At 40.1% G+C, this 25,153-nt stretch overlaps 1 protein-coding gene across 1 annotated transcript in view; it reads left to right on the forward strand.

Moving 5' to 3' along the window:
• Positions 1-2,522: 2,522 nt before the first annotated feature.
• The window catches only part of REV1 (REV1 DNA directed polymerase), a 54,665-nt gene continuing 32,034 nt past the window's right edge, over positions 2,523-25,153 (forward strand). Inside the window, exons 1-5 of the mRNA XM_064710780.1 lie at positions 2,523-2,715; positions 16,118-16,184; positions 16,947-17,079; positions 18,823-18,991; positions 24,567-24,716. Coding sequence (XP_064566850.1) covers positions 16,128-16,184; positions 16,947-17,079; positions 18,823-18,991; positions 24,567-24,716 — 509 coding nt within the window. The 5' untranslated portion in view covers positions 2,523-2,715; positions 16,118-16,127. The remainder of the gene's footprint in view (positions 2,716-16,117; positions 16,185-16,946; positions 17,080-18,822; positions 18,992-24,566; positions 24,717-25,153) is intronic.

The following is a 25,153-nucleotide window of genomic DNA, read 5'->3' on the forward strand; positions in this document are numbered from 1 at the left end:
CTGGCTGGTGAAGATGAGTTACACCATCAGGGTGTTAAAAGACAGAAGATAACTCACTACTGTTATTTTTTGGCCCTTTTCCTAGACTTTACTATTTTTATCCTCTTTTTAACATCAATTCTGTTTTCTGTTTCTTCCTAAACTAATATTGGCCTATTTTAGCTAACTGTATCTATTCTTTGCTGAAAGTATAAAATGGCTGTTTCAGTTTTTTTTCGCTGGTAACTCTTACCCCAGCTATATTTCACAAAACAAAATAGCTGTCTCCATATGCCTCTCTAAATAATTGTTGGTTACTCTTATAATTTGCTTATATGTCAGTTTCTATTTAAAAATAAAATACAATCATTGACTAACCATTTTAAAGCTGTTCTTGCTAACTTAAATTAATCCCTGTTCCACTTGTCTTTCTGCCTTTCTGCTCCACAACTGCCCCCTAGAGAAATAGCTCTGTAAGAAAAAAAATAATGCACATATCCAGCCATGCAATACTTTTAACAGTTAGTTTACTCTAGACTGGCAAGGACTGGGATTGGTAGAGACATTTTCTGGCAAAACTGGAAAATGTTGGCCCAGTGAAATGGATATATTCTAGATAACATATATTTTCTGAACAGTATTTTTCAGAACTTTTTTTTTTTTTCAGATAATGTAATTGCTGATAAAAATTAGACTGAAAGCAGCCAGCCACAATGTCTCCAAAATTTGACTTAAAGCTGGTCAAAACTCTAGTTAGTGCTTCCCTCTGGCAGGAAACACTCATATAGTGAAGACAAGTTTTATTAAAATACTGAGCAAAAGCCATATATTTGGGGTTTTCTCATGAAGGTGCTAAGAGCTGAGCCATAAGTTTTTCTCAAAGTGAAATGCAGCAACCACTCTGGCTAAAATAGCTGATGCTCAGCTGAGAGACACAGACCTGAACTTGAGTTTACCTTATCCTGCATGGATATCTTGAGCAGTGTGTAACTAGACACAGGTGAAAGGCTGGACATTCATTGAGTTTTGACGTTATTACGCAAAGTAGAGAAAAAAATATTTGAAATTGTAACATTTTTCACAGAACAAAACAACTGTGGCTATAGAGATGGAGAAAATAAGGTTCCCCATAAGCCCTTGTCTTACAGTGACAGCTTCATCCCTGGAACTAAATCCATCTGGGTCTGAGTCCATCTGACTAGCGTGGTTATAACCAAATTGGAGTTTTGCCTAGCATCAGTGGGGACTCCTAGCTGATCTGTTTATGTGGACACAATTGTAGGACTGGGGCTATTTGCTATTTATATAACAAATTCCATATACCAGAATCAGAAGTAGTCAATAGTAATTTTTATGTAAATTGCATAAAGTAGCACAATGTATAAGATTGGTGTTTCTCTCTTATTTCCCCTACATTCCCATACCACTATTACACCTGCTTTCCTATACAAGAATCTCCCCATACCCTATGTTTTCCCCCAGATTTGGCCTTCCATTCTTCTCAGCTTCCACATGGATACACTTCAGAGTATCCCCAGTGTACTGAAAGGAGGTTGTAACCAGGTGGGGCTTCACTCTCTTCTCCCAGGCAACTCTTGACAGGGCAAGCTGTGCCAGGATAGCTCTGGGCTGGACATCAGGGGGAATTTATTAATGGAAAGAGTTGTTAAATATTAGAATGGGCTGCACAGGGAGGTGGTGGAGTCACCATCCCTGGAAGTGTTCAAGAAACAACTGGATGTGGCACAGTGCCATGGTTTAGTTGATAAGGTGGTAACTGGCTAGAGGTTGGACTTGACAATCCTGGAATTCTTTGCCAATCTAAAAGATTCTGTGCTTCTGCAATTAAAAAATGCAGAATCACATGGGAAGAGCCAGTGGGTGATATTCCTGTATCGAGTGGAACAAGCAGGCCCTTCTCCTGTGGAAGAAAGCCCTTCTACAGCGAGGGTGGCGAGGCCCGAACCTGGCTCAGCTCCAGTTCGTCCAGGAGGCCCCAGCCCGATCAGGGACGGGGGCAACCACCGCCACAATCCCACTCGGGCCTTCCCCAGCCGCGTCCTGGCTGTAGGGCGGTCCCCGCGAGCGGCAGCTCCGGGCTGTTCTGGGCACGGCACTCCCCGGGGCCGGCCTTCGGTCCCGACACCGAGTCCCCGCCCGCCCTGCTTGCGGCGCTCCCGTTGGGCCGCCAGGGGGCGCCGCTGCCCCGCGCCCGGCACAGCCCGCCCGCGCGCCTGGGGAGGCGCGCGAGGTCTCGCGCCGCGCCCCGCCCCGCCCCTCCCCGCCGTCACGTGCGCCGCCGGCGGCGGGCGCCTGTCTCCCTGCGGGCGGGCCGCTAGGGGGCGCCGCGGCCCAGGGGCCCTGCCCGGGCCGGCGCGCGCCGTTTGTTGACCGCGCGGCGGCGGCGGGTTGGTGGCGCGAGACTCTCCCGTGACGCGCTCGCGGGAAGGGAAGGGGTGGGGGTGGAGGAGGGGCCGTGCCGGGGACACCGAGCGAGGTGCGGGGAGAGAGAAGGAGGGAGGGGAGAGAGAGAGAGAGCGGCCGGCGCTGGGGAGGAGGAGGAAGAAGAAGGCGGGCAGGAGGCGACGGTTGCGTGCGTCCCTCCGTTCGTCCGTCCGTCCGTGCCGGAGGGGGAGCCGCGATGTGAAGCCCCACAGACACACAACACGCACGGCCCGGCAGGGCAGGAGGCAGCGGCGGCGCTCCCGGGAATGTGTGTCTGGGACGCGGCAGAAGGTGAGCGGTGGCGGAGCGGGCGCCTTCCCCCCCACGGCGCGGCGGACCCATGGCGGGAGGGACGTGCGAGGGGTGGCTCGGGGACGGGGAGAAGGAAGGCAAGGAGGAAGGGAGGGGAGAGGGGGGCAGACGCTGGGCCCGCAGCCGCTGCCCTGTCTCCCAGCCCCTCCCTGGGCCCGCGGCCTGGGCCTTCCCCGTTCTGTTCCCGGCGCGGGAACGGGGGGAAGGGAAGGCAGAGGGGAACGGCGCGCGGCGTTATGTAACCGGCGCGCGGGGGCCTGGCTGCCCGCGCGGGAGGGCGGAGGGGACGCGGGGACAGAGCCCGTGCGCGCCGCGAGGCGCCGCGGGGGCGCGCCAGGTGTGCGCGTGTCCGGGTCACCCGCCCCTCCCCGCACCTGTGCGTCTGTCTGTCTGTCTGTCTTGTCCGTGCGTCTGTGTGTGTCACATGGGGCCTGCGCTGCAGACACAACACGGGTCCCCCAGGCAGAGGCGGGGAGAGCGGGGCTGTGCCACAGCGTTGTGCCAGCGCGGAGGGGTCACTGCAGGGAAATGAGCTGCAGCGGGAGGAGAGGGGAAGCCCGAGCCCTGGCGCGGCCGTGCCCTCCGGAACGCTCCCCGCGCTGTGGCTGCGCCGATCTGGTCTGCGGTTTCCCGTAGTGTTTGTCACAAGTTGCTTTTGCTGAGCAATAGTGCTGGGTTTAACTGGTGTGCCGAGGGGAAGAGGGAGGACCTGTGCTTGATGAGTAAGCCTGTGCTTGCCAACACTGAGGGACTGATGTGTTCACATCTTGACCCCTTCCCCTCTGATTTTGATGCTTTTTGCTCTGCAGTTACCATTGACTTGACCTGTGATACTGAGCTAAAAGCCCCTGATGGGAAATGGGCTTTAATAGCATGTTAACCTTAAGAAGGAAGAGGAACATCGTATCACCAGCACGTCTGGGTCTTCTGAGTAGAAACTCTGGGTTTTTTGTGCTGTAATATTCCATTATTTCTGATGCTTTAAAATTTAGATCACAGTTTTCAGAATGTCAGGGCTGTGAGTACTTGGCTTGTGTTAATAACTGTCTTAATGAAAAGATGAGTTGATGTTTGTTGTGCATCTTGATCTAAAATCCAGGTCCTACCTCAAATTTGACACCATAATCCAAAGAGGCAAAACCAGGGGGCTTTAATTTTATAATCTGAATTCTTTCTTCATTTAGATGCAATTGTTGTTCAAATAGATCTGGCTAGAGCAGTTACCTAATAACCATTAGTTGCAAGAAGTTACAGCTAAAATTTGTTTCCAGAATAGTCCTGTTTTACCAAGGTTTATGACATTTAACACAAATGAAATCCAAGATCAGACAGAAATCCAAATCTCTGACAAATTCCTTGCCATCTTGCCTTCAAGCATGTAGTTATTACCCATTCCCACCATATTGGTCTTTCATTCAGTCCATTTCTTCTGCTGGATAAAGTACCAAATCCCTGTTAGTAAATAATCCCAAGCTGTCACACTGGAGGTCACTGGTAGGACAGTGTTAGTGGAGGCACAGAGCAGACACCTACCTTGTGACTCACTCATGTTTAACTGCTTGAAGAAAGATTTTTTTTTTTTAAACGGCAAAGTGCTAATAGGAAGACTTCATTAGTATATTTCAAGCCTTAATTGTAAAGTGGTTGTTCAAAGCAATATGTGTTTTTTTCAGTACATTATTTAGTAATGAGCCCTTCAAACCAAGGACCAGTCCATCTTTCGGAATAGTACACACACTCTGGTACAGCCTGTTCTGGTGCAGTGATAGTGTGCTGTAACAGAGTGCCACTTTTCATTAGTTGTTTCTGATCCCTTGACCCATATGACTTCTTGAAAGAATTTTTATGACAAATTTTCAATCTTTCTACCATCCCTTTCATTTACTAGAGAGATAAAAAAAAAAAATTAAATATGGTTTTGAGTAGGTAGAAAAAAATTCATGTGATTACACAGACTTTCTTTTAATAACTCAGGACAAGCAGGAAAAAAATAACTTGCCTGACCCTGCTATGTGCTCTCCTCATTTAATTTGTTAGCTATTATTTATTTCATAGAAAATGGAGGGTTTTTTTAATTCAACATTTTTCTTTTTTAATTAAAGGGGTATATTATCACTGAGATTTCTGTCAGCTCTTAGGAGGTTTGCCTGGTGTATATATAACAAGGAAGCTAAATATCCAAATGTTAAAACCCTTCATCAAGAATATAATGTAGATTCATTTGGTGATAGTCCCACATGTTTACCTAAGCATAGCAAAATGAGGAAAAAATTGGAAACAAGTAGAAATGAGTAGCCATGGAATTGCAGAAAAAGTTGGAAGTAAGAGAGCAAGCCTTAAAAATCATGAGGAATTCTTAGACATGTGTCGTACAGTGTACTTGTGGAAGTGTCTTTGTCTAACAGGTATCTGTAGTGCTCTGCCCCAAGAGCAGCTTTTTACTCTGATATGGAAGCCAGACAGCATTTCATTGGACACACAGATGTTTTTAGGGAAGGGGGTCTGCCATGTCTGTGATCCCCTCACTCTGTATTTCATGTGGAATATCTGGTTCTCATAAGATAGAAGTCAGAATTAGGAAAGGCTTCTTTCTCAGTGTTCAGCAGAAGAGAGGTGAGTGTGCAGAACAGCCCTGAATTCTGGGCTGGAATGATAACTTCCATTCCTGTGGCTTTTATTTCAAAATTGACTTAAGGTCTGCTGCTATTGTAGCTAAGGAATCCGTGACCATGAAATTCCCCTAGGAGGTAATTTTAGTTTGGTATACCCATAGCAAGGATTGTATATTCCATATTCTTTGCTTTAAATGCCTAGGCAGACTGTGGTCCCTGAATTTCAGTGCTAGCTCTTGGCTAAAGCTACTCCTTTCCTATCTCAGAGTTTCAGGTTTCCCAGCTGGTATCCTGCCTATTTGGTAGTGCTGGAACTGGTGACTTGAAATTCAGTTACTTGCAGAAGTAAAGCTTAGCCATGCTGTGGTTAACTCTTCTGTTGGTTTTGCTTTTCCGTTCCCAGCTCTATATAAATACTTTACTCAAGTCCCAGTGTAATGGAATTCTTGGTTGTAACCTCCTTATTTGGTTTGCCTCAAGTAGTGCACATCTCTTCAGTGTCTTGATTTATGTAAGTAAATAACCCTGGAAAAGAGAAAGGTGGTTTCCCTTAGGAGAAGACACTGCTCAGGTACCTTGCAGAGTCATTCTTGCAAACACAAGCGGATTGGTTTGAATGCCAAAGCAAGAAAGCTGTGCAGAGCAGGATCAAGAACTACTCTAAGGTTTTTCCATATCAACGTAGAGATTGGCAATCTTCTGGTAAGGTGAGGTATGTGGTGTATTTTGGCAGAATCCTGGGGACTGTTGATGGTATGTTTTGTTCAGGTTCTAGTTGTCAGTGAATGTCCAAAGTGAAATAAAGTTCTGCCCACCATGTACATGACTTCACCTCTTTGAGCTGGCTCACATCAGGTGTTTGTGCAGGGCATGATGAGTTGGCATCATGAACAAATGGTTGTGCTCCACTGAGGTTATCTGGGAAACCTAGGAGCTGTTGCTTTTTAAAGGAAGTAATGGAATTGCTATTAATTTTTACAAACAGGAAAGCCCCTGACCCCATGGCATGTAAGGTAAATGATTAGAGCAGTTTCCCAAGTAGTGTATTTTACCATTCTGTGAAATTCAATGCAACTCCCTGTTGAAGTAAAGAACTAAAATAATTTATATTGAAAGGATACTGTTCCTGATTTCTGGATCTGCTTGTTGTTTTCAGGAAACATTAGAGCACTCAGCTCTAATACTGCCTTTTCAGTCATAATTCCTTGATTTTCATTCTCTAATTGCATTATTTTGTAAGCAGTTCCAGGAATCCTCTTAATAAACCAGTAGTAGGGGAGAGGTAAGGTTGTAATGACTTTTTACTGTAATTTCTGGCTGATTTGAAGTTTTAAGTGTTGCCCCTTCCTGTAACTTCTATATTGATTTTTTTACCCAAGTTTTAAAATTGTAGCATTTGTTTGCAATAGGCCATTTTTTGCTCTGTAGCCATTTTGTATTGATCTGTCTCCACTAAGCAGCAGTGTAACATTGCTGGTTTTATGTCAGAGGTGCTTAAAATACCGACTTAGAACCAGTACAGGCCAAGAACGCAATTCACATTTGAGTTTAAATTAAATGATCTTGAAGAATTAGAACATTTTTGGTTTTTCCCTGTATTTTTCCTGGAAAATACAGAAACATGGTGCTCTTCTTATTTTTCTCTGAATCTAGAAGGAAACTTGATAACATGTTGGGTCAGATCAGAAGTTTGTTTTGTTAACAAAAAGCAAACACACTAAAATACTTTCCCTTTGGGTTCTGAGCTTCTGTAGTTTGTTGCCTTAAAAAAAAGAGAATATGTTTTTATTCCATTTATCTGTTGAACAGATCTGGACTTTTAGCATCCTTGGTATCCAGTGTCAGATAATCTTCAAATAAAGTAGGCTATAGATTAAAAAATATTTCCATTTCTTTTGATCTCTCCACTTGCTAGTTTCATCTGATGCTTCCTAGTCTTGTTGGTCTGAGTTGATGAAAAAAAGTAATATCTGTGGACTAAAGAAAGCTGTAGAAAACTTGAGTAGAAACTTGAAGCTTCAAGGCTAAGTATAGAAGCCTTATGTTGTGAAGATTTGACTTCAAAAAAGATTTTGCAGCTTTGAAACTCTCAAAGGCGATGTCAGAAAAGCATTTGGGAACTTGACTGTGCAGTGTCAGTTGAAATTAGGTAATGTCATTCAAACACTGCTATGAACAGAAGATCTACCTATTTCAACACTGAATCTGTAGTTATCAATGCTTTTGCTGGTGAAGTTGTTGAGTTCTTAGAGTTTTGCTGCCCATACATGGGTAAAGAGTCCTCCTTAGTATCTGACATCATCTACCATTTGCAAAGTAGATGCCTTCTTTCTCATTTTCCCTGAAAAGCTTGGCAGGATCAACACTTGCTCAGTGATAATATTGGATTGACCATAAAGCACAACTGCCTTGGGCACATCTCCTAAAAAACCCCCAGTGTCATCATGGAATAGTCAGGGTTGCAAAGAACCGTAAAGGTCATCTGGCTCCAGCTCCCTGTCATGTGCAGGGACCCCTTCCACTAGGCCAGGCTGCTTAGAGCTCCATCCAAGCTGCTCTTGTGGACTTCCAGGGATGGGACATCCACAGTTTTGTGGGTAGCTTGTTCCAGTGCCTGACCACCCTTACAGGAGAGAATTTCTTCCTAATATCTGATTTAAACCTACTCTCAGTTTGAAGCCATTCCCTCTTTTTCTGTCTCTACCTGTTCTTGTAATATTCTCTCTCCTTTTTTCTTGTATTCTCCCTTCACATACTGGAAGATCACAATTACATCACCCTGAAGCCTTCTCTTCTCCAGGCTGAATAATCCCAGTTCTCTCAGCTTCTCGTCACAGCAGAGGTTCTCCATCTCTCTGATCATCCTGGTGCCTCTTGTCTGGACTTGTTCCAACAGGTCCATGTCCTTCCTGTGCTGGGACCCGAGCTGGACACAGCACCCCTGGTGGGGTCTCACCAGAGCAGAGGGGCAGAATCCCCTTTCTCACCCTGCTGCCCACGCTGCTTTGGATGCAGCCCAGGGTGTGATTGGCTTGCTGGGTCATGTCCAGCCTCCCAGCCACCAGCAGCCCCAAGTCCTTCAGGGCTGCTCTCCATCTGCTCATTCCACAGCCTGTATTGATTCCAGAGGTTGCCCCCCACCAGGTGCAGCACCTTGAGCTTGGCCTTGTTAAACCACATGTACTCTCTGATTACACTGCTTGCAGTGCTGGCCCAGAGTAGGGATTTGTTTCTGTGCCATTCACTACTGCCAGAGGGGTCAGTCTGGGTAGCCAGCACTCACACTGGTCAGCAACAAAGATCAGTTTGTTGTGTGTGCACATCCATACTGATACCCATGCACATGGGTGTAGTCAAATACCTAAATTCAGTCAAAAAGATGCAGTCTCTTCTGAAGGATTTACCCATCTCCTGGGCTGAAGTCTGGAGAAGCTGAAAGTAGTATATATCAGGTTTTCACAAGCACAGTTCCTCTGAATTTGATGTTAATAAATTCAGAGCATCCACAGATTCCTTGCTTTGATCACCTCATGAAAAATTTTGCAGTTATTTTTGAATAATTACACCTCCATTTACCCACTTTTTCTGCCTTGTTAAGTTTTTCTTTAGCTTTACAAGGATGTTTCAGTTGTGCCTGGAAAGTCTTGGAAAGTAATTAATCATTCAGCAATAGCGACTCTTCTAATTATTTGGGAGTAGTGATCATGGGTTTTCTTACGCTACCTACTGACTTCTTGGCCTATGCTTTAGCATAGACTGCTTAGGGAAGGCAGGATTTGTGGGACTGGATTGTCATACTGAGTGCACAAACCAAAAACCTTCTAAACAAGTTCTGTTGATTATTAGGTAAAAAACTAACATCCCAGTCTTCATTTTCACAGAAAAAAGAGACATCATTCTCCATTCTCAAATATTAAAGGTAGCTAAACAGAGGGGATTGGAGGAAGACTATGCAGCTCATAAGTTCATCTTGTTTATTGTTTTGGATACTCAAGTCCAAGAGAGCATTTCCTTTTGGTGATTTATAATCCCTTCACTGTGTTGGTATTTAGAGTCCTAATTTCACCAATTAAGTTTCTTATTTTGATTTTACTTAATGGTTTTTATTCAGGATTCTAGGCACTTAGAACCTGGCGTAAAGATTATGAATGTGCCAAGTCCTCTTGGGGTTGAAGCCCCAAAAGAATTTAAGCACAGAAAAGAACTGATGAAGCCAGTTGATGAAGTTTGCTGAATCTTATCATTGTTTTGTGGCACGAAGAACCCTTGTGTGAAAGAAGTGATACTTGAACTAGAAAGTGAATTGAGCTGCCTGGTTACACACAGCAATGAACATTTGTGAAGAAAAGCTTTCATCACTGGAGAACTCTGAAGGGGCTGGGGAGGTCATGACTTAACCAAAAAATGCAGAAATGTTGAAACTGGAGGCCAGTCTTCTGTAAGCAAAAGGAAAAACCAGGTTAAACCACTACTTGTGACAAGCTATAAATGAACTGTAGATGTTACTGAGTGTTATTCCTAGAAGGAAATTGACAGTTGGTTTCAAGTTAAATCTGCCTTCCTATTTTTCAAAGAATTAGCCATCTCAAATGCCATGTATGAAAGCAAAACTGATACCTTGAAAAGAGATTGTTCAAAGCTCGTGTGGATTGTACAGTGATCCTGGTTTCTGGACCTCATGCTCAGGCTTCCTCAAGTTGTGACAAGTAAAACAATTGTCTGTCCCAGACTCCCATGTTAGTTGTAACAAGATATAAAGACTTTTGTCTTGTACAACTCTGGTATAAAGTTGTTACAGTTATCTGCTGTACAGCTGCTTTTCGTATTATTGTGAGGTTTAGCCAGTAAAAGAAATTTATATTTCTTAGTTGTTACTTGTGTGTAAAGTATTTACACACAAGTGTAAATGATTGTACTGATCATGAGAAACTGATCTGAAATAGAGAACATTTTGAGTTGCAAAAATAGTCAGTTTGGAAGCTGGATTAGTTTAGCAAAGAGTTCTCTTTCTGGGGCACTGATTGAACTGGAAGTTCTCAGAGTATCATTTCTTTGCTGTCAACCTCAAATGAAAGTATGCACAGAACACCATTTTAGAATAGTTATCTGCTCATGAAGAGTTTCTTCTGCAGGACTTGGAAGTTTTTCCATGTTTTAAGTGAGTTGTATGGATGCCATGGATGCTCATATTTTAGACAAATGGTATTTCTAAATTTCTCATACTGTTTTCTAATATTTTAATTGCCCAAGATTTTGAAGTTTGTTCTTTCCTAATTTACACTCTTATCTTTAATTACAGGACATGGAGATGGTGTTGGGTGTTTTTGTGGATAGCTATTGGTTCAAGTGTCCTTCATCTAATTTCATTTCTCTTTATTTAAAATATCACCAAAGATTGAACTGCAAAACAGAACTTGCTGGTTGGCCCTGTAACATCAGACACTTGCAGTTAGTGCTTATCCTGTGGGGACAATGTGGAGCTGCTTGATTGTAACTGTTTTTTAAAGCCTTTACTGTATGGAAAAGGTAAGGTAGCCTATCCCTTTGGTTTATTGCAGGGGAAAAAGCATAAGCAGCCCTCCTTAGTGAGTAGCCAGCTCATTAGAACTCTGTATCTGCATTGCCATTAGTTATAGTCATGACCCAAAAGTTGGTTTCTAGAAATCACTAAGATAATTTTAAGATCCCATCCATTCCTCTCTTTTTGCCTGTCTGCTTTGGCTTTATCTGGTGCTTTTGTAAGTCACTTCATCTTGCTAAACTTGGGGAAAGCTAAACCATAGAATTATGTCAATTTTATGTTGATTTAGTGAGCTGAACTGCACATAGCACCAGTGTGAATGTAGGGGTTGTATGAGCTTGGGAAGAAGGGATAAAGCCTGTTAGGCCAGCAGAGGCTGAAGAGCAGAATCATCCCTTTTGGTAGCAGTCAGCCAACAAGTTGACTCAAACTTCTTATGAAACTTCACCCTGAAACTTTATTTCTCTCCTAGAATAAAATTCAGTTGCTTTGCAATGTACTAATTAGTAATTTTAGTATAGAATAGTAGTGCTAAACCTGAATTGTCTGAAATCACAGGGATTTAAGCATATAGTATCTTTAAAAAAGCTTTTGACTCTCTTGTGTAAGTTCTTTTTGCTGGATTCTGGACTTCTTAAATATGTGATAAAAAAATAGTTTTCTACCCTATAGCAGCAGCTCTTTTCCAGAAGACTCAGCCAGGAGTAAGACTCTTGCGCTTAGAAATGTATAAACACGTAAGATAGTTCTTTGCTTAAAAGAGCTGGAGGACTAGTGCCAAGCAGAGTGGTGAGTTTGATGTGGGAGGTGGAATGTAGAGGCATGAAACTCAAACAAGCCACAGAATACCCACTTGATGGAAAAAGCTTCTAAGCCCTGCTGAGCTGGCATGAATTCAATCTAGAGTTCAAGGACAAGATTCTGATACTCATTAGCAGTGGCCCGAGACGCCCATATTTCTGCTGGAGTTACACCTTTTATATAGGCTTGTGGCATGTGAATATGTTAAATAAATCAAGTTCTTTTGCATCAGAGGACAATGGCAGGATGTCTGCTCTGGTCAGAAATGCAGACTAGCTGTTACAGTGTGTTATACTTCCATACAGCTTTCAGTTACCAAAAATTGGATTATCTGGATGGAACATTACTTGTGTGATGCATTTAGACACAACCTTGGCAGGGTTATTTGTTGAGTCACAGTGCTGCCTCATTTTGTCTTTGGAAATAGTTCATATGTTTTCTTGTAGGACAGAACCATAAAGTTTATATTCTGCCAGATTCAAGTTGGCTACTTGAAGAGGTAGCAAAAATACCTCTGCACTGTGTATATGCTTGGCAGAGAGATTGCTGAAATGTATGACAGAAGCAGGGACTAGTACTGCACTGGAATTAAAAGGCTCATGATGATCCATGATCACTTCTTGCAGAGTCATTGCAGAATACAGATCTGAGCTCCCAATCTTTTTTCCCCATAATACTGTGGTGGTTTTGGTCTGGGTTGGTCCCTTAGCGGCGTTAATGAATTTGTGCAAACGGAGAAAACTGTCCTGAAACAAGTTAGATACTTTAAGAAAGAACTACAAGAAAGATGAACTCTGAAATTGGCTTGTTTGTGATGGCTGTTTGAAGTCCTCTGTCTTGATTTCTACCCACCCGCACCTCCTCTACTTCCCACCTTCAGGTGTTCTTTACTGTTTCTCCTACTCATCCCTTCATCATGATTCCTGTAGGGGGAGCATCATACCATCCTTATATTTCTTATTTCATGAACCATGAGCATGTTTAAAATCTTGCTTAACTTTTCCTCTGGTTTTATATATCTTGGGCAAGGTATTTCTCATGCTCATTTGTTCCTTAGGTTTCAGCAAGGTAGCTGCAAGAGGTTACCTTCATTTTCAAGGAAAAAATCACACTGTGAGGAGAAGTCTTAAGCAGAGAGGTTTCTCTTTAGTCCAGAAACCTTGGTTCATCATTCAGTTCCTGGAACTATAAAGGGAGAAACTAGTCTCCCAGGTTTTCTTATTGGCATTAAAAAAATAATCTGTGCCACTGAAAGGGAAGACTTGAGCCAGAGACATCTTGTAATCACTGAAGTACCATGTTCCTAACCTGGGTGTTCAGAATTTAAGTGGACTGGCTCAAATGGACTGAGTCAAAAATTGCATCTGCTAAGGAAACGGTAAATCACTATCAGATGTTTTAAGTAGGCATTACAGCCTAGCTTCTTTAGTTTTGTAGGCTCTAGAAAGACAACTTCTGAGCAATTGATACATCATGTTTTTAGCACCTTGACCTAAGTAGTTTTGTTTGATTTCTAATTGTAACCAAATTAGGCACGTAACTGTGATTCTGATTTTAATTGGCTTCACTTTCAGACTAGAGATCTCTCTTCCTCACCTTCCAGTATCCTGAATAAAAATGAAACATGTTTCAAGGTTTTAGAAAAGCTTACTCTTATGAAGTCAGTTCTTCAATTTATCAGGCATTAGATATTTTAGTTAATCAGGATGTTGTTGTATAGGGATCAGAGTTAAGACCTATCAAATCCTGTCTTCTCAGTCGTTGATATTGTGGTGATTTAGAGTATGCATTTTGTACAGTCTTTGTTTTTTTCAGAGCAAAAGTTTATATTTGTATGAGGTTTTTTCTTTGATACTCCTAGAATCATAGAGCAGCCCAGATTGGAAGTGACCTTAAAGAGTATCTAGTCCAACCTTTAATGGGTAGGGAAGCCTGGTTGAGGTTCTCTGGGGCCCTGTCCAGTTGCAACATGAAAATCTCAAGAGATGAGGACTCTGCTGGGTCCCTGTGTTCCAGTCATTGATTGTTCTCACTCTAAAAGCTGTTCTTCTCCATCAAGATGAAACTTCCTCATGGAGCTTGTATCTGTTGCCACTTGTGCTTTCCATGTGGCTCCTTATGAAAAGAGAGCTTCTGCCATTTTCATAGCTACCCTTTAAGACTTAGTCATCCTTGATTAAGAGGGAGAAAGTAATCATCAGTTAAGATTCTGGTGTCTCTTATGAGCTCATACACTGATATCTGTTGTATCTAAAAAACCTAGATGACATTTTTATTAATGGCTTTTCTTTTTTCATGAACTTACTCTTTTATGTTTTTCCAAGAATTTCTTAGCCAGAAGTGATGGATGTGAAACACACTTCAGCAGATGAAAAAATACAGATTTTCCATATGAAAGAAGTCATCAAGCCATTTTTGCTGTACACTGTCCTTTGCAGGAAAAAAGTCAATTTTGTATCTTAAGTGGTCATCTAGCTCATCTCCTCTCTTTTTCTTCAGTGCTTCTTAAGAGTTCTGTGGTATCTATTAGATGCAATCCAAACCACTAAAAATTAATTTCAGAAGGCCTTATGTCATGGAAACAGGTCTGTGGGTAAGAGATGCAGGTACCTAGAGGGAAAATATAGTCATTTGAGAAGGGCTTACTTTGTTTTGGATGTTGGTGTAGAGCTCATCTCCTTGGTAAGTGATTGATCTTCATAATTGCACATACAACAACGTATATGTCGGTTGTGTATCAAGTAACAAGCAACAGTTAGCACAGAACCAAGTTCATAATGATCTTTCTGTGTTTGTGGAGGTCCTGAAACATAAAACAGATGCTTAGCTTTTCAAAATACCTCCTACCTGCTTTGACTATAGTTCTGTGGTTGCCTAATCTGGCATATTTGCAGTAGTCAATGAAAATGATTGTACTTATGAAAACTTCTGCTGCAGCTGTGTTGTATTTTGTGATCCAAGGTTTAACTGCATATCAGAGTATGCCTGCTTAGTCCTCTAGGACAAAAGGGAATTAAGAGACAAAAGCTAGGACTTGTGTTCAGCTAGGTTCATAAGAAATGGAATGTTAATACTATAAATGAGGTAGTCTCCAAAACAGTGCAGTAGAAGGCCTGGGTAGGAAAATGACCAGAATGTGTTGTTGTCATCTCTATCCACAACCATATGTGCTTTCTGCTAAGCTGGAGACTGAGTGAAGCTTCTCTGCTCTTGTTACTGGACAATGCTGTGGATAGTCCAGAGACTCAAAAACAAGGATGGAAATAAAAATAGTTGACTTTCTTCTGTCTATTTGCTGTAGTTTTGCATAGTTTTTAGGGAGGATAAAAAATATAAATTAAATATTTAATGAAACAGAAGACTTAAGACAGTCACCTTTTTATAGTTTCAGAGTTTTGTGCTGATCCTCTAAGAGCTGATGGATCTAAAAGGCTATTTTGTCTTTTTATTTAGAGAACTATTTTGTTTGAAAAGTGAGTGATGTAATAGCAGGCAGTGATCTCATGATCTTACCACATCATTAATCAATATTCTAAAATCAGTTTTACAGCAGCTATAGTAAATATGAATCACTTGGGTGCAGTGAACAGTTGGCCACAGTCCAAGCATTGCTTTTTTCTATCCAGGAGTTCTGTTCTAGCCAACTAATAGCTCATCTGGGGACACGGCTGTGTTCAGCTTGTGGTCCAGGGATAAGTGTTTTGCATAGAGAACTGCAATTTGGCTGGTTGGGTTTGTTTATTTCTTTATTTATTTATTAAGCAGTGCAAATAAAAAGCCCCAAAGAATCAAATCACAAACCTAACTATAGATCATTCTAGGTCACTTACACATCTGGCTTTTCTTTGACCATCAGATCACCTTTGGGTTTTTTGCTTTGATGTGATGTATTGCATTACAGCAACATATGCTTGGATGTTTTATAATCAGTTGTAAATCCATTGGTGTCTCCATTGTAAATCCATTAATCTAGTCTCTAATACCAGGAGGTGGCTGCCTGCATTGCACCATGTCTGTGGTATCAAATAGGAAATAAAAGATTGTTCATGACCCAGACAATATTTTGTGTGGATGTTAGCAGTTGTATTTAAGAACTTTTTATTATTCCTTTTTTAATAGAAGATGTATGAGGACCAGAAAGAATTTAATAAATTGTAATGGGCAGGGAACATTGTAAGGAGTTTTTAATATTCAGGGTGAATAAAGCAAAAGGTGTGTGTGTGGTTTTTGGCGTGTCACAGGAACCACAGTATGCATTGCTGCAAAACTGAGGAATCAGGTTTTTGTGTGATCTTTCATTTCTAGATTGGGTGTGAAACTCAAATACTTCAGTGAAGTTGGTTGAAAAAAATTAATCTTTGTGCTAATCCGTAAGTGGCCTGTAGTGCCATCACTGAAATGGCACTGATGAACATTTAATTGATCAAGCACTGTTCTTCCTCTGCAGAAGCTTCAGCATGAGGCGGGGTGGATGGCGGAAACGAGCTGCCGATGGCGATGGCTGGGGAATATGGGTATGTTCTAAACCTGGTGGCTGTTTTATAAACACTGTGCTTAAAAAGAGGTCACAGTTTTGTTTTACAAGCTAAGAGGCCGCTAGAAACGAAAGCCTTCTGCTTTACTTGAAAACACATAATGAAGTTTGAAAGAAATTTTTAATTACCAGGTTTTGAAGTCTGTGTTCACAATAATCACTAAATTTCATTACTAGTAAGTGCAGACCCTTGATTAGTTTTAAATCACCATTTAAAAAATAAACTAAGTAATTTGAAAACTATTTACAGTTGTTTCCACCACTCTACAGTTGGACAAATAACTGAGGCACCTAATTTACATCAATATTTAGAATACTTCTGTCCTGTGTATATTTAAGAACTGAAAATATTTGGAACCACATTGTTTTGTTAGGCAATGAGTCACCAATTTAGCACCCAAATTTGCATCATCACCTTTTTTCTTCTTTCTTTTTATTCTGTAAGAGTTTTTGTATATATAGAATCTTCTATATATATATAGAATCTTTTCCTGTAAGAAGAAGATTAAGGAGTATGGAATAAATCCTGCCATGTTGATAACAAGATGCAGTTATGTTGTAAGTTTATAGTGGAGCATTTGCTATTTTTCATTTGAAAAACTGGTTTTTGTGTGTCAACCAAATACATTTTGGAGAAATGTTCCTTACCTTTCCAGTCTTATAATTGACCAGTTTCTGTATGTAAACATTAGGAAATAGGACTGCCATCATGGGTTGTGTTTTGTTTTAATTTAAAAACTAGGGTGGCTACATGTCAGCAAAAGTTAAGAAGTTGGAGGATCAGTTCCGGTCGGATTCAGCCATACAACAGCAGAGGGATGGAAATTCATCAAGTATCTTTAGCGGAGTCGCCATCTACGTCAATGGCCTGACAGGTGAACCTTTGTTTTTTTAAGGATCTGTATTGTGTCATTCTCATGTTTACCATCCTGAGTGGAAGTAACTGCAAAACACATGAATTTGCTGCTAAGTAAATACATGACAATTACTCTATATATATTTTGTATATTCTGTTGTTTTTCATTATTAAGATTTTCAGTTTAAAAAATCTGATTTACATTCTGAATATAAATATTGCTTTATGTTATGTGTCACTTACATAACATAACTCGTAGAGATAGGAGTAGATCTTTTCCATGTTTCTGTGATCTTAGTATTTGAAATTAAGCCTTTTAATTTCCTCCATTCTCCTACATTTACTAAATTATTAATTTTTCAAATTAGTGATGGTTAGATTGTGTGCCTTAAATTTACATTTGGGAGAATATGTCAAAGTTTTCTTGCTGAGAGTGACATAATGTGTGAGACAGAACCTACTGATAATGGAAGAAGGAGCAAGAGACATTTATGTATTGTAGGGACCATCTGTGATGGACTGATGGTGCATGTCAGTTGGAGTAAGGTTTTTAATCTACCATGCTTATGTTCATGCTTCTTGTTATTTCTGTAAAGCAGCTTAATAACCTTTTGGAAACTCCCCAGAAGCCTTATTCAGAGATCTCTGCCAGGAATGTTGTGATTATTACGTAACTGATGCATAGAGCTTCTGTGGGATAGATTAGTGCTGGTTTAAGCACAAGGCTCAAATGGATTGAAAAAGGTTAAGGTGGATATGTTAAACCATTAATACATCTGGACTGGTTGTTTAATGCAGACATTTTCTTTAGTGAAAATCCCCTATTTGTGTATTCTTCAAGCAGCTAGTCCCTTAAAAGAGTTCTAGAAGATGGTTGTCCAAGAGGCTGGAGTAAGAAAGGCAGCACTTGCAGAAAGTGTGTGCTATTTTTAGTTAAAAGTTAGAAGAATAATGAAATGTTAGACATATTTTGAGAGTTGACAGAAAGGAATTGTAACTATATCCTTTAAGAAATTTTTCCTCATACTTGTATTGCTCAACTTTAAAAAAACAACACCTTGTGCTAGATTCACTATTCAAACATTGTGTTTGTGTTGACCCAAATCTTTTGGTGTCTGTGTGATGCCACTGCAAACATTTTCCAAAGCTAACACTTTTTTCTTTTGTTTTCCCCACCTCTGCTTGCAAAATAAGTACTGTTTTTAAAACAATTCAGATCAGAAAGATTGTTGGTTTTTAAGGTATTCTTTGTTCTCTGTAACAACTCAAGAATAACCTGGTCAGGAACGAGTGAGTTAACTGCTTCAGTACATCAGAAATTACATAGTAGGAATTTTGTGCTGTTGCTAAACCCTTCTGATATTAATTATTTTCTGTTGCTTCTGGGTAGAAACTATTCTCCTGAACTCTGGTGAAAAGATAATCTAATTTTGTATTATGTTGGTGTAAAGCATTTTTTATATAGTTTAACATTACATCTATTTGAATATTTTTTCCTGCCTTCTTCCATACATATTGTGGGAAGCTCCTCTAAAGCAAGTAGAATGTTTGCATTTTGAATTAGTGTTTTCAAAACCACAGTTTTCTGCATTTTTTTGCCAAATGTTTTTCTGATTTGTTCTTTGAAGAACTTGGTTTTTTCTAGAGTAAAACAATGGTTTGTACTCTTTCTGACCATGGCATCATATTTATCAATTAAAGTTATTTCTCCCACTGTATTTGCTGACACTAAACAGAAATATTTCTGGTTTTAATTTTATAGATCCCTCAGCTGATGAATTGAGACGGCTGATGATGTTACATGGAGGCCAATACCATGTGTACTATTCCAGATCAAAAACAACTCACATTATTGCCACCAATCTTCCAAATGCCAAAATAAAAGAATTGAAAGGAGAAAAAGTAGTCCGGCCTGAGTGGATCGTGGAAAGGTAAGTTTACATCTACTGCAGTTGGAGATTTCCCCTTTTGGGGGAAAAGAAACCAAGAAAAATCTGGAGAGAAAAAAAATTAAAGATTGCATTTTGAGATTTTGGTTTAGCTTAAAATAATTCAATCATAGAATGGCTGAGTAGAAATGTTACACTGAAGATTTGCTTCTTAGGGATTGTTCTTTAAGAAACTTCACCAAGAACATTGAGAAAGTCTTAAGCATATTAGGAAACTGAACATTATCCTGTTAATTTCATTTAACAGCTAACCAATTGACCAGACTTCATCTCAGGATGTTAAATAACTACTATGTGATTGTTTTAAATCTCCTGTCATGTGCATAAGTTTCATATCATCTGTATATAAAGAAGTGTGTCAATTGAAAAGTGTTAAAATAAAATTGGAACTAACCCATTTAAACATTTATTGTGTTGTGACTTTCTAAGAAAATAATAAAAACTAAAGGAAGAAAAAAGTCTATATTTTATTTACAAAATATTTATGTTCTTTGGTTTCTCCGTGGCCTGGAATATATAGAATCCACTGAAGTTGTCCTTGATCAAGACAATAGCCAAGCTCAGGGCAGTTACTGTTGCTTGCATCTCTCTTCTTCCATCTGAGGAACTCAAAGGAAATAGAACAGGCAGGAACATGTTCTAGAAATTATCCTGCTGGCGACATGCCATTCTTAAGTAGCCTCTTTCCTAGATAACCAGCAGAAACAGGCAAGAAACTATTCTGCAATGCATGTGTGAAATCTTATTTGCAGTTTGCTGATTTTCAGTCCTTTGTATTCAGCTGTTTCATATAATGTATCTTTATGGTCAGTTTTTGAACTTCAGTTAGACATTTTTAGTTACTCAGTTTGGAAAAGACTTCAGATAGATTTATTTTTTTTTCCCAACACTTTTAGGGCCTCACCCCCTGTGTTTAAGGACTTGAAAAACTGATGACAGGTGTGGTTTTATTTGGAATATGGTTTATGTGGTTTTTATTTATGTGACTGGTTTTTTTGGTGCCATTAGAGCTTGCTATGATTTTGACCAGATTGGAAAGATCAATCTGTGCATGTTCAGTAGAGACTTAATAGAACCTGATATGTCAAATCTCCTAAAATTTTATTCTGGTGTCTTGTGTTCAGGTTCTCCATGGTGGCTCCAGAAGGTTATACTGTAGAATAAGTCAGAAGAACCAAGTATACACAGATACATGAGTTTGAGCACAAGGAAATGGGGGAATTCGCTGTCTCAACAGAACAGAGTTCATATCACAATCTAGAATAGAAGCTAATTTCACTACCACATCTTTTTTTGTTTTCCTTCTCCTCAACAGTATTAAAGAATAATCAGTGATTAAATAATCCTTCTCTGTGTATGGGATACCAAATTATGTTCTCAGTAGATCAGTTGGTGAAAATTAGTGTAGTAGATGTAGAGTTTCTGATTTCATAGACTTGGAAGGGACCTTAAAGATCATCTCGTTCCAACCTCCTTACCATGGATTAGGTCACCTTTCACTAGACCTTGGATGAAGTTGCTCAAAGCCTCATCCATTCAGGGATGGGGCATCCACAGCTTCTCTGAGCAATCTGTTCCTGTGCCTCTCGATCCTCACAGAAAAGACTTTCTTTCTAATGCCTGATCAGAACCCACCCTCTGTCAGCTTCAAGCTGTTCCCCCTTGTCCTGTCACTACACAGTCTTGTAAAGAGCCCCTCTGCAGTTCTCTTGTAGGCAATATGATGGGTTTGCAATTTTTTTCAGTTTGGTTAAGAATCTACCCTAAAATGTTGCTGTCATAGGTTGCTGGTAAAACAGTGTTGTTAGATCTTTGGTCTTGTCACCCAAGGTTGCAAAATGAGGAAGTTGTTTGTCTGTGGAACTTTGATTTGTTTCTTATGTGCATATATTATTATTTAGTCCTTAATTACATGATCACGTGCCATCTTTTTTCACTGTGGCACCTGCCACATTCTCTGCACAGAAAAGATTGAGTTCAGGTTCTGGACTGCTAATACAGTGACATGGCTTTTCCTTTTTGTCTCCTGTTCCTTACTTATTGCATGTGACTTGAATTCTTTGCTGGTAATGAAATGAATGATTAATTCCTGTCTTTTATTGGTGCTTATCACTATAGCATCTGTCTGCTTTCCAAAGATTAATGAATGTGACATAGCACCATTATAATGGCTATTATTTAATTTAATTTTTTTGAGAGCCAACTAAAGGACATTGAGGTAAAACACCAGAAATGTTCATAACTTGGAGTGTGCCATGGAAACCATATAAGATTCTGCAGAGTTGCTTGCACAAGGATAGTAAGGCATGTGAAGAACTTTATTGCTGCATTAAAGGCTTTGCATATTCTGAACTATGGTCTAAAGTCAGACTCTTATAAAGCTATTGTTAAATGGAAGTAGCTCTAGAATTTTGGTTTAGTTAGTAGCCCATAGAGATCTTCTGTAACAGTAGTTGCAAAATCCAGTGTTGCAGAGTAATAGTGTGGTTGCTGTAGTGACAAAATCATTCTTTCTGCATGCCCCTTATTGTGTGTTTTGCTACCTCTCCATGTTTGCAACAAATGAAGAGGATTAGAGGCATCCTAAGTCAGTATTCCTGTATTTGAAAAATACACCATTACACCATACTACCATTATGTAGTGTGGAAAGGTTGTTGTGCAGTAAAAGCCAAATTCATATTATCTGAGAGCTTGACTTTCAAATTTGAGTATTGCTGTGACATTTGTAATCACTTTTCAGAGACTGAGGATAACTAACATGAGGTACCAGTATTTGTGGATTCCTTATTTTGATTTTAAAATCAGGTGAATATTTTTCCTAAAGAATCTAATACAAATGTGAAGGAAATAATTTAAAATACTTTTTAAAAAATCCTATTCTGGTATGCCACCTAGTTTTCTGATGAGGATTTCAAATGCAAAAGAGAGGAGTAGATATCATTTGCTATGACTGCAGTTGCACTTTTGATGCAGTCCCCTGTTGCATTACTGAAGACAAATTGGGGAGATAGGAATTGGATTGTGGGCTGCAAGTACTGGCCCAACTGCCTTGGTCACCATAGTGGTCAGCAGTTCAGAGTCAAACTAGCAAATAGCCACAAAGGGCATTGCTGAAGGGTTTGTACCAGGCAGATGCAGTTTGTCTTCACTTACAACATGGACATTGGTGATACAGTGGAAAGTGGCTTCAGCAAGTTTGTGGATGATTTAGAAGGCAACAGTTGATACACTGTAAAGAAGGTCTGCCCTTTGGAGAGCATCAACACACTGTAGGAGTGGGATGGCAGAAACTCTATGAAATTCAGCAAAGCAAATGCAGAGTCCTGAATGCAAGACAGAATTAGTTCCATGCAACCAGACAGGCTAGGGATACTCCCTTGTAATCCACCACGACCCTCAAGTCTTACCCTGAAAGATAACCATGAAGCTGCAGTTGTGCCCTTGTGGAGATCAAGGCTAACAGCTGCTGGTTGCATTAGCAAGACCACAGTCCAGATCAAGGCAAGTTCTTCTTCCAATTTGCTCAACATTTCTGAAGTTAAATCTGGAGTTGTGTGTCAGATTTGGGGCTTTTCAGTAAGAAAAGTACTGACAACTGCAGTGTTCAGTTCAGAGGAGTACCACCAATATGAGCATGTGATATATTACAAGAGACTGAGGAAGTTCTGTTCTGCTTGGAGGGAGGAGTAGGATGGGGTCTAATTGTTGTCTTTCATTACCTGTATGGAGGTTACAAAGGACGTGGAGCCAGATTTTTCTTCAAGATGTACAGCAAGTTGCAGCAAAGAAAAGTTGGACTAGAAGAAAAATATTTTTCATAGTTAAAAGAGAGTAAGCAGTGAAACAGGTGCCTAGAAAGGGTTGTAGAATTTCTGCCTTTGGAGATACTCAAAATCTGTGTGGACTTCTAGTCCTGACAACCTGATATGACTTTAAAGGTAACGCTTTGGTCGGTGTTTGGACTAGGGACCTCCAGAGGTCCTTTCCAACCTAATATTTTTTAGTGACTATGAATTAAGGTGAAATGATTATGAATGAAGGTTAAATGGGTAAAGATGTTGGATGGTACATCTTAACTAGGACTCCTATTGCTGCACGTTAATGCAGTTTGGAAAAAAACAACTCTTTGTTTATCTAGTAATGCAGCTACTCCAGTAGCTAAAACTGTGACATTGTGAACAAGTTCTTAAATAAATGTGGGTTTGTTTAATCTTCTTGAAATTGTAGCAATTACTCTGAAATATTACCAAGTTGGTTCTGCACCTATGTTCACATGGCGTTTTGAGAAACAGACAAGTCAGGCATTGTAAAAACTCAGTTGCTGCATTATCACTTTGTGTACAAGAAAGCTTTGGAACTCTCCCAGATGTATTTTTAACTCTGTTTGGCAGTGTTTAATGCAAATAATGTTCCTTTATGAATGATATATATTAATGTATAAAACAGTATTTAATTGATATATTTTTGAGGCTGTTTTGCTATTCCATTTCCATAGAAACCTTACCAGGTATATGTATATGCTTAACTAGTTTTAATTTATCTAATTGGGAAATGTGATCTCCTACTATATTCTCTCTAACTGCAGCCAGAAAGCTCCCAAGGGCTTTTGTTCTGCTGTCCAGCTCCCTTGATAGTAGTACAGATTTGAGCAAGAGAAAGCATTCAGATGCTGAAAAACACTGAGCTAAATTATCTTTAAAATCTGACACCAGTTCAATCTTCAAAACTAAATGCTAATACTAATCTGCTTTGAAATGGGAGAGGTTCCTCTGCTAGAAGAAGTCCCAGTGTCTCTGAGCCAGTATGAAGAATTCCATACAAAGAAGAGGTGAAGTGTAGGCTTGGAAGGCTGTTATCTCTGCTGCCAGCCACAGTTGTTGGGGTAGGGAGATTAGTGTTGTATTTTCGAGACTGTCTCACTTCCAAGTGTGTGGCTTCCCTAAGGAATTTAGCAGTTACTCGAGTATAATTGCAGTTTCAGTGGAAGATGAAAAAGAAGAGGGAGATAGACTGCAACACAGTAGGAGTAACTGGAATGATGGCTGTAGATATTTATGGTAGGTCTGTTTGGAAATTATTCTTCTGCTTAGCTTGCCTCAGTGATTTTTTTACAAGAAGAGGTAATTAGCCTTGTGGAATGGAAAAAGTAGTTAATTTTTAACAGTGAACTGCATCCTAGCTGACCTCTTTCAAATTCTACCCTAATTTGTTCCATGATAAAAAGCTCAGTCACTATTGTTCGGATAGAATAACCTGGACCACTAAGCAAGGATTTTCTGACTGTTTTGTGTAAATTAAATGTTTGGGGTTTGTGTGTGTCAGTTGGAAAGAGAAATGGATGTCAACTACTGACCAGCAGCACATCTTTGCAAATACCTTTTGTTGCATCAGTCGCCAAATCACAAATTACTTTTCAGTTCAATCCAGTTAAGGATGAGAAAGGAGTTGTGGAGGGCACTACAGGTACAAATACGGGGGTTCTTTTAGCATAGAAGGTTGGGATTACTTTAAAATTTCTTAAACAGTAACTGGTTTTTCCTTTTTTTTTTGTTTCAGCATTAAAGCTGGACGTCTCCTTTCGCACATTCCGTATCAGCTTTACACCAAGCAGTCAAATGTTCAGAAAGGTCTCAACTTTAACAGCATACGCAAACCTGAAGATGCTGTGCCAGGTCCAAGCAATATGGCTAAAGATCTCAACAGGGTGTAAGTGTTTCTGATTTTGTAAGGCAGGTGCTCATCATTCACCCATAATGAATTTGCATTTGTAAATAGCTTTTTTAAAGCTCATTTCAGCTTTGTGAGAGGCATTTCTGCTTTGTAAGCTCTGAGGTGCTGAAATTTAAAAGTAAGGTATAGCCATATAAATAGTTAAGGAAAGAACTCAGTTACCTTGACTCCAAGGCTTATCTCTAGTCTTTGGACCGCAGTTTGTTTGATAATATGACCTAGGAGTCCTAGGATGTAATATATCAGTATGGAAGCAACAGGCATGCGTTAAAGAATTCTGATAGGTGACACTGAAAAGTTAGTCTTTATTTCAAAAATAAAAAGCTGGTGACTGCTTTTGCTAAAGGTGCCTTGGAATTAATATAAATGCTTACTAGTGCTTAATCTCTTTCTTTAGCCTCTTAAAAAAAAAA

Source organism: Zonotrichia leucophrys, chromosome 1, assembly GCF_028769735.1.
Source record: "Zonotrichia leucophrys gambelii isolate GWCS_2022_RI chromosome 1, RI_Zleu_2.0, whole genome shotgun sequence".
In the NCBI taxonomy this organism is placed as follows: domain Eukaryota; kingdom Metazoa; phylum Chordata; class Aves; order Passeriformes; family Passerellidae; genus Zonotrichia; species Zonotrichia leucophrys.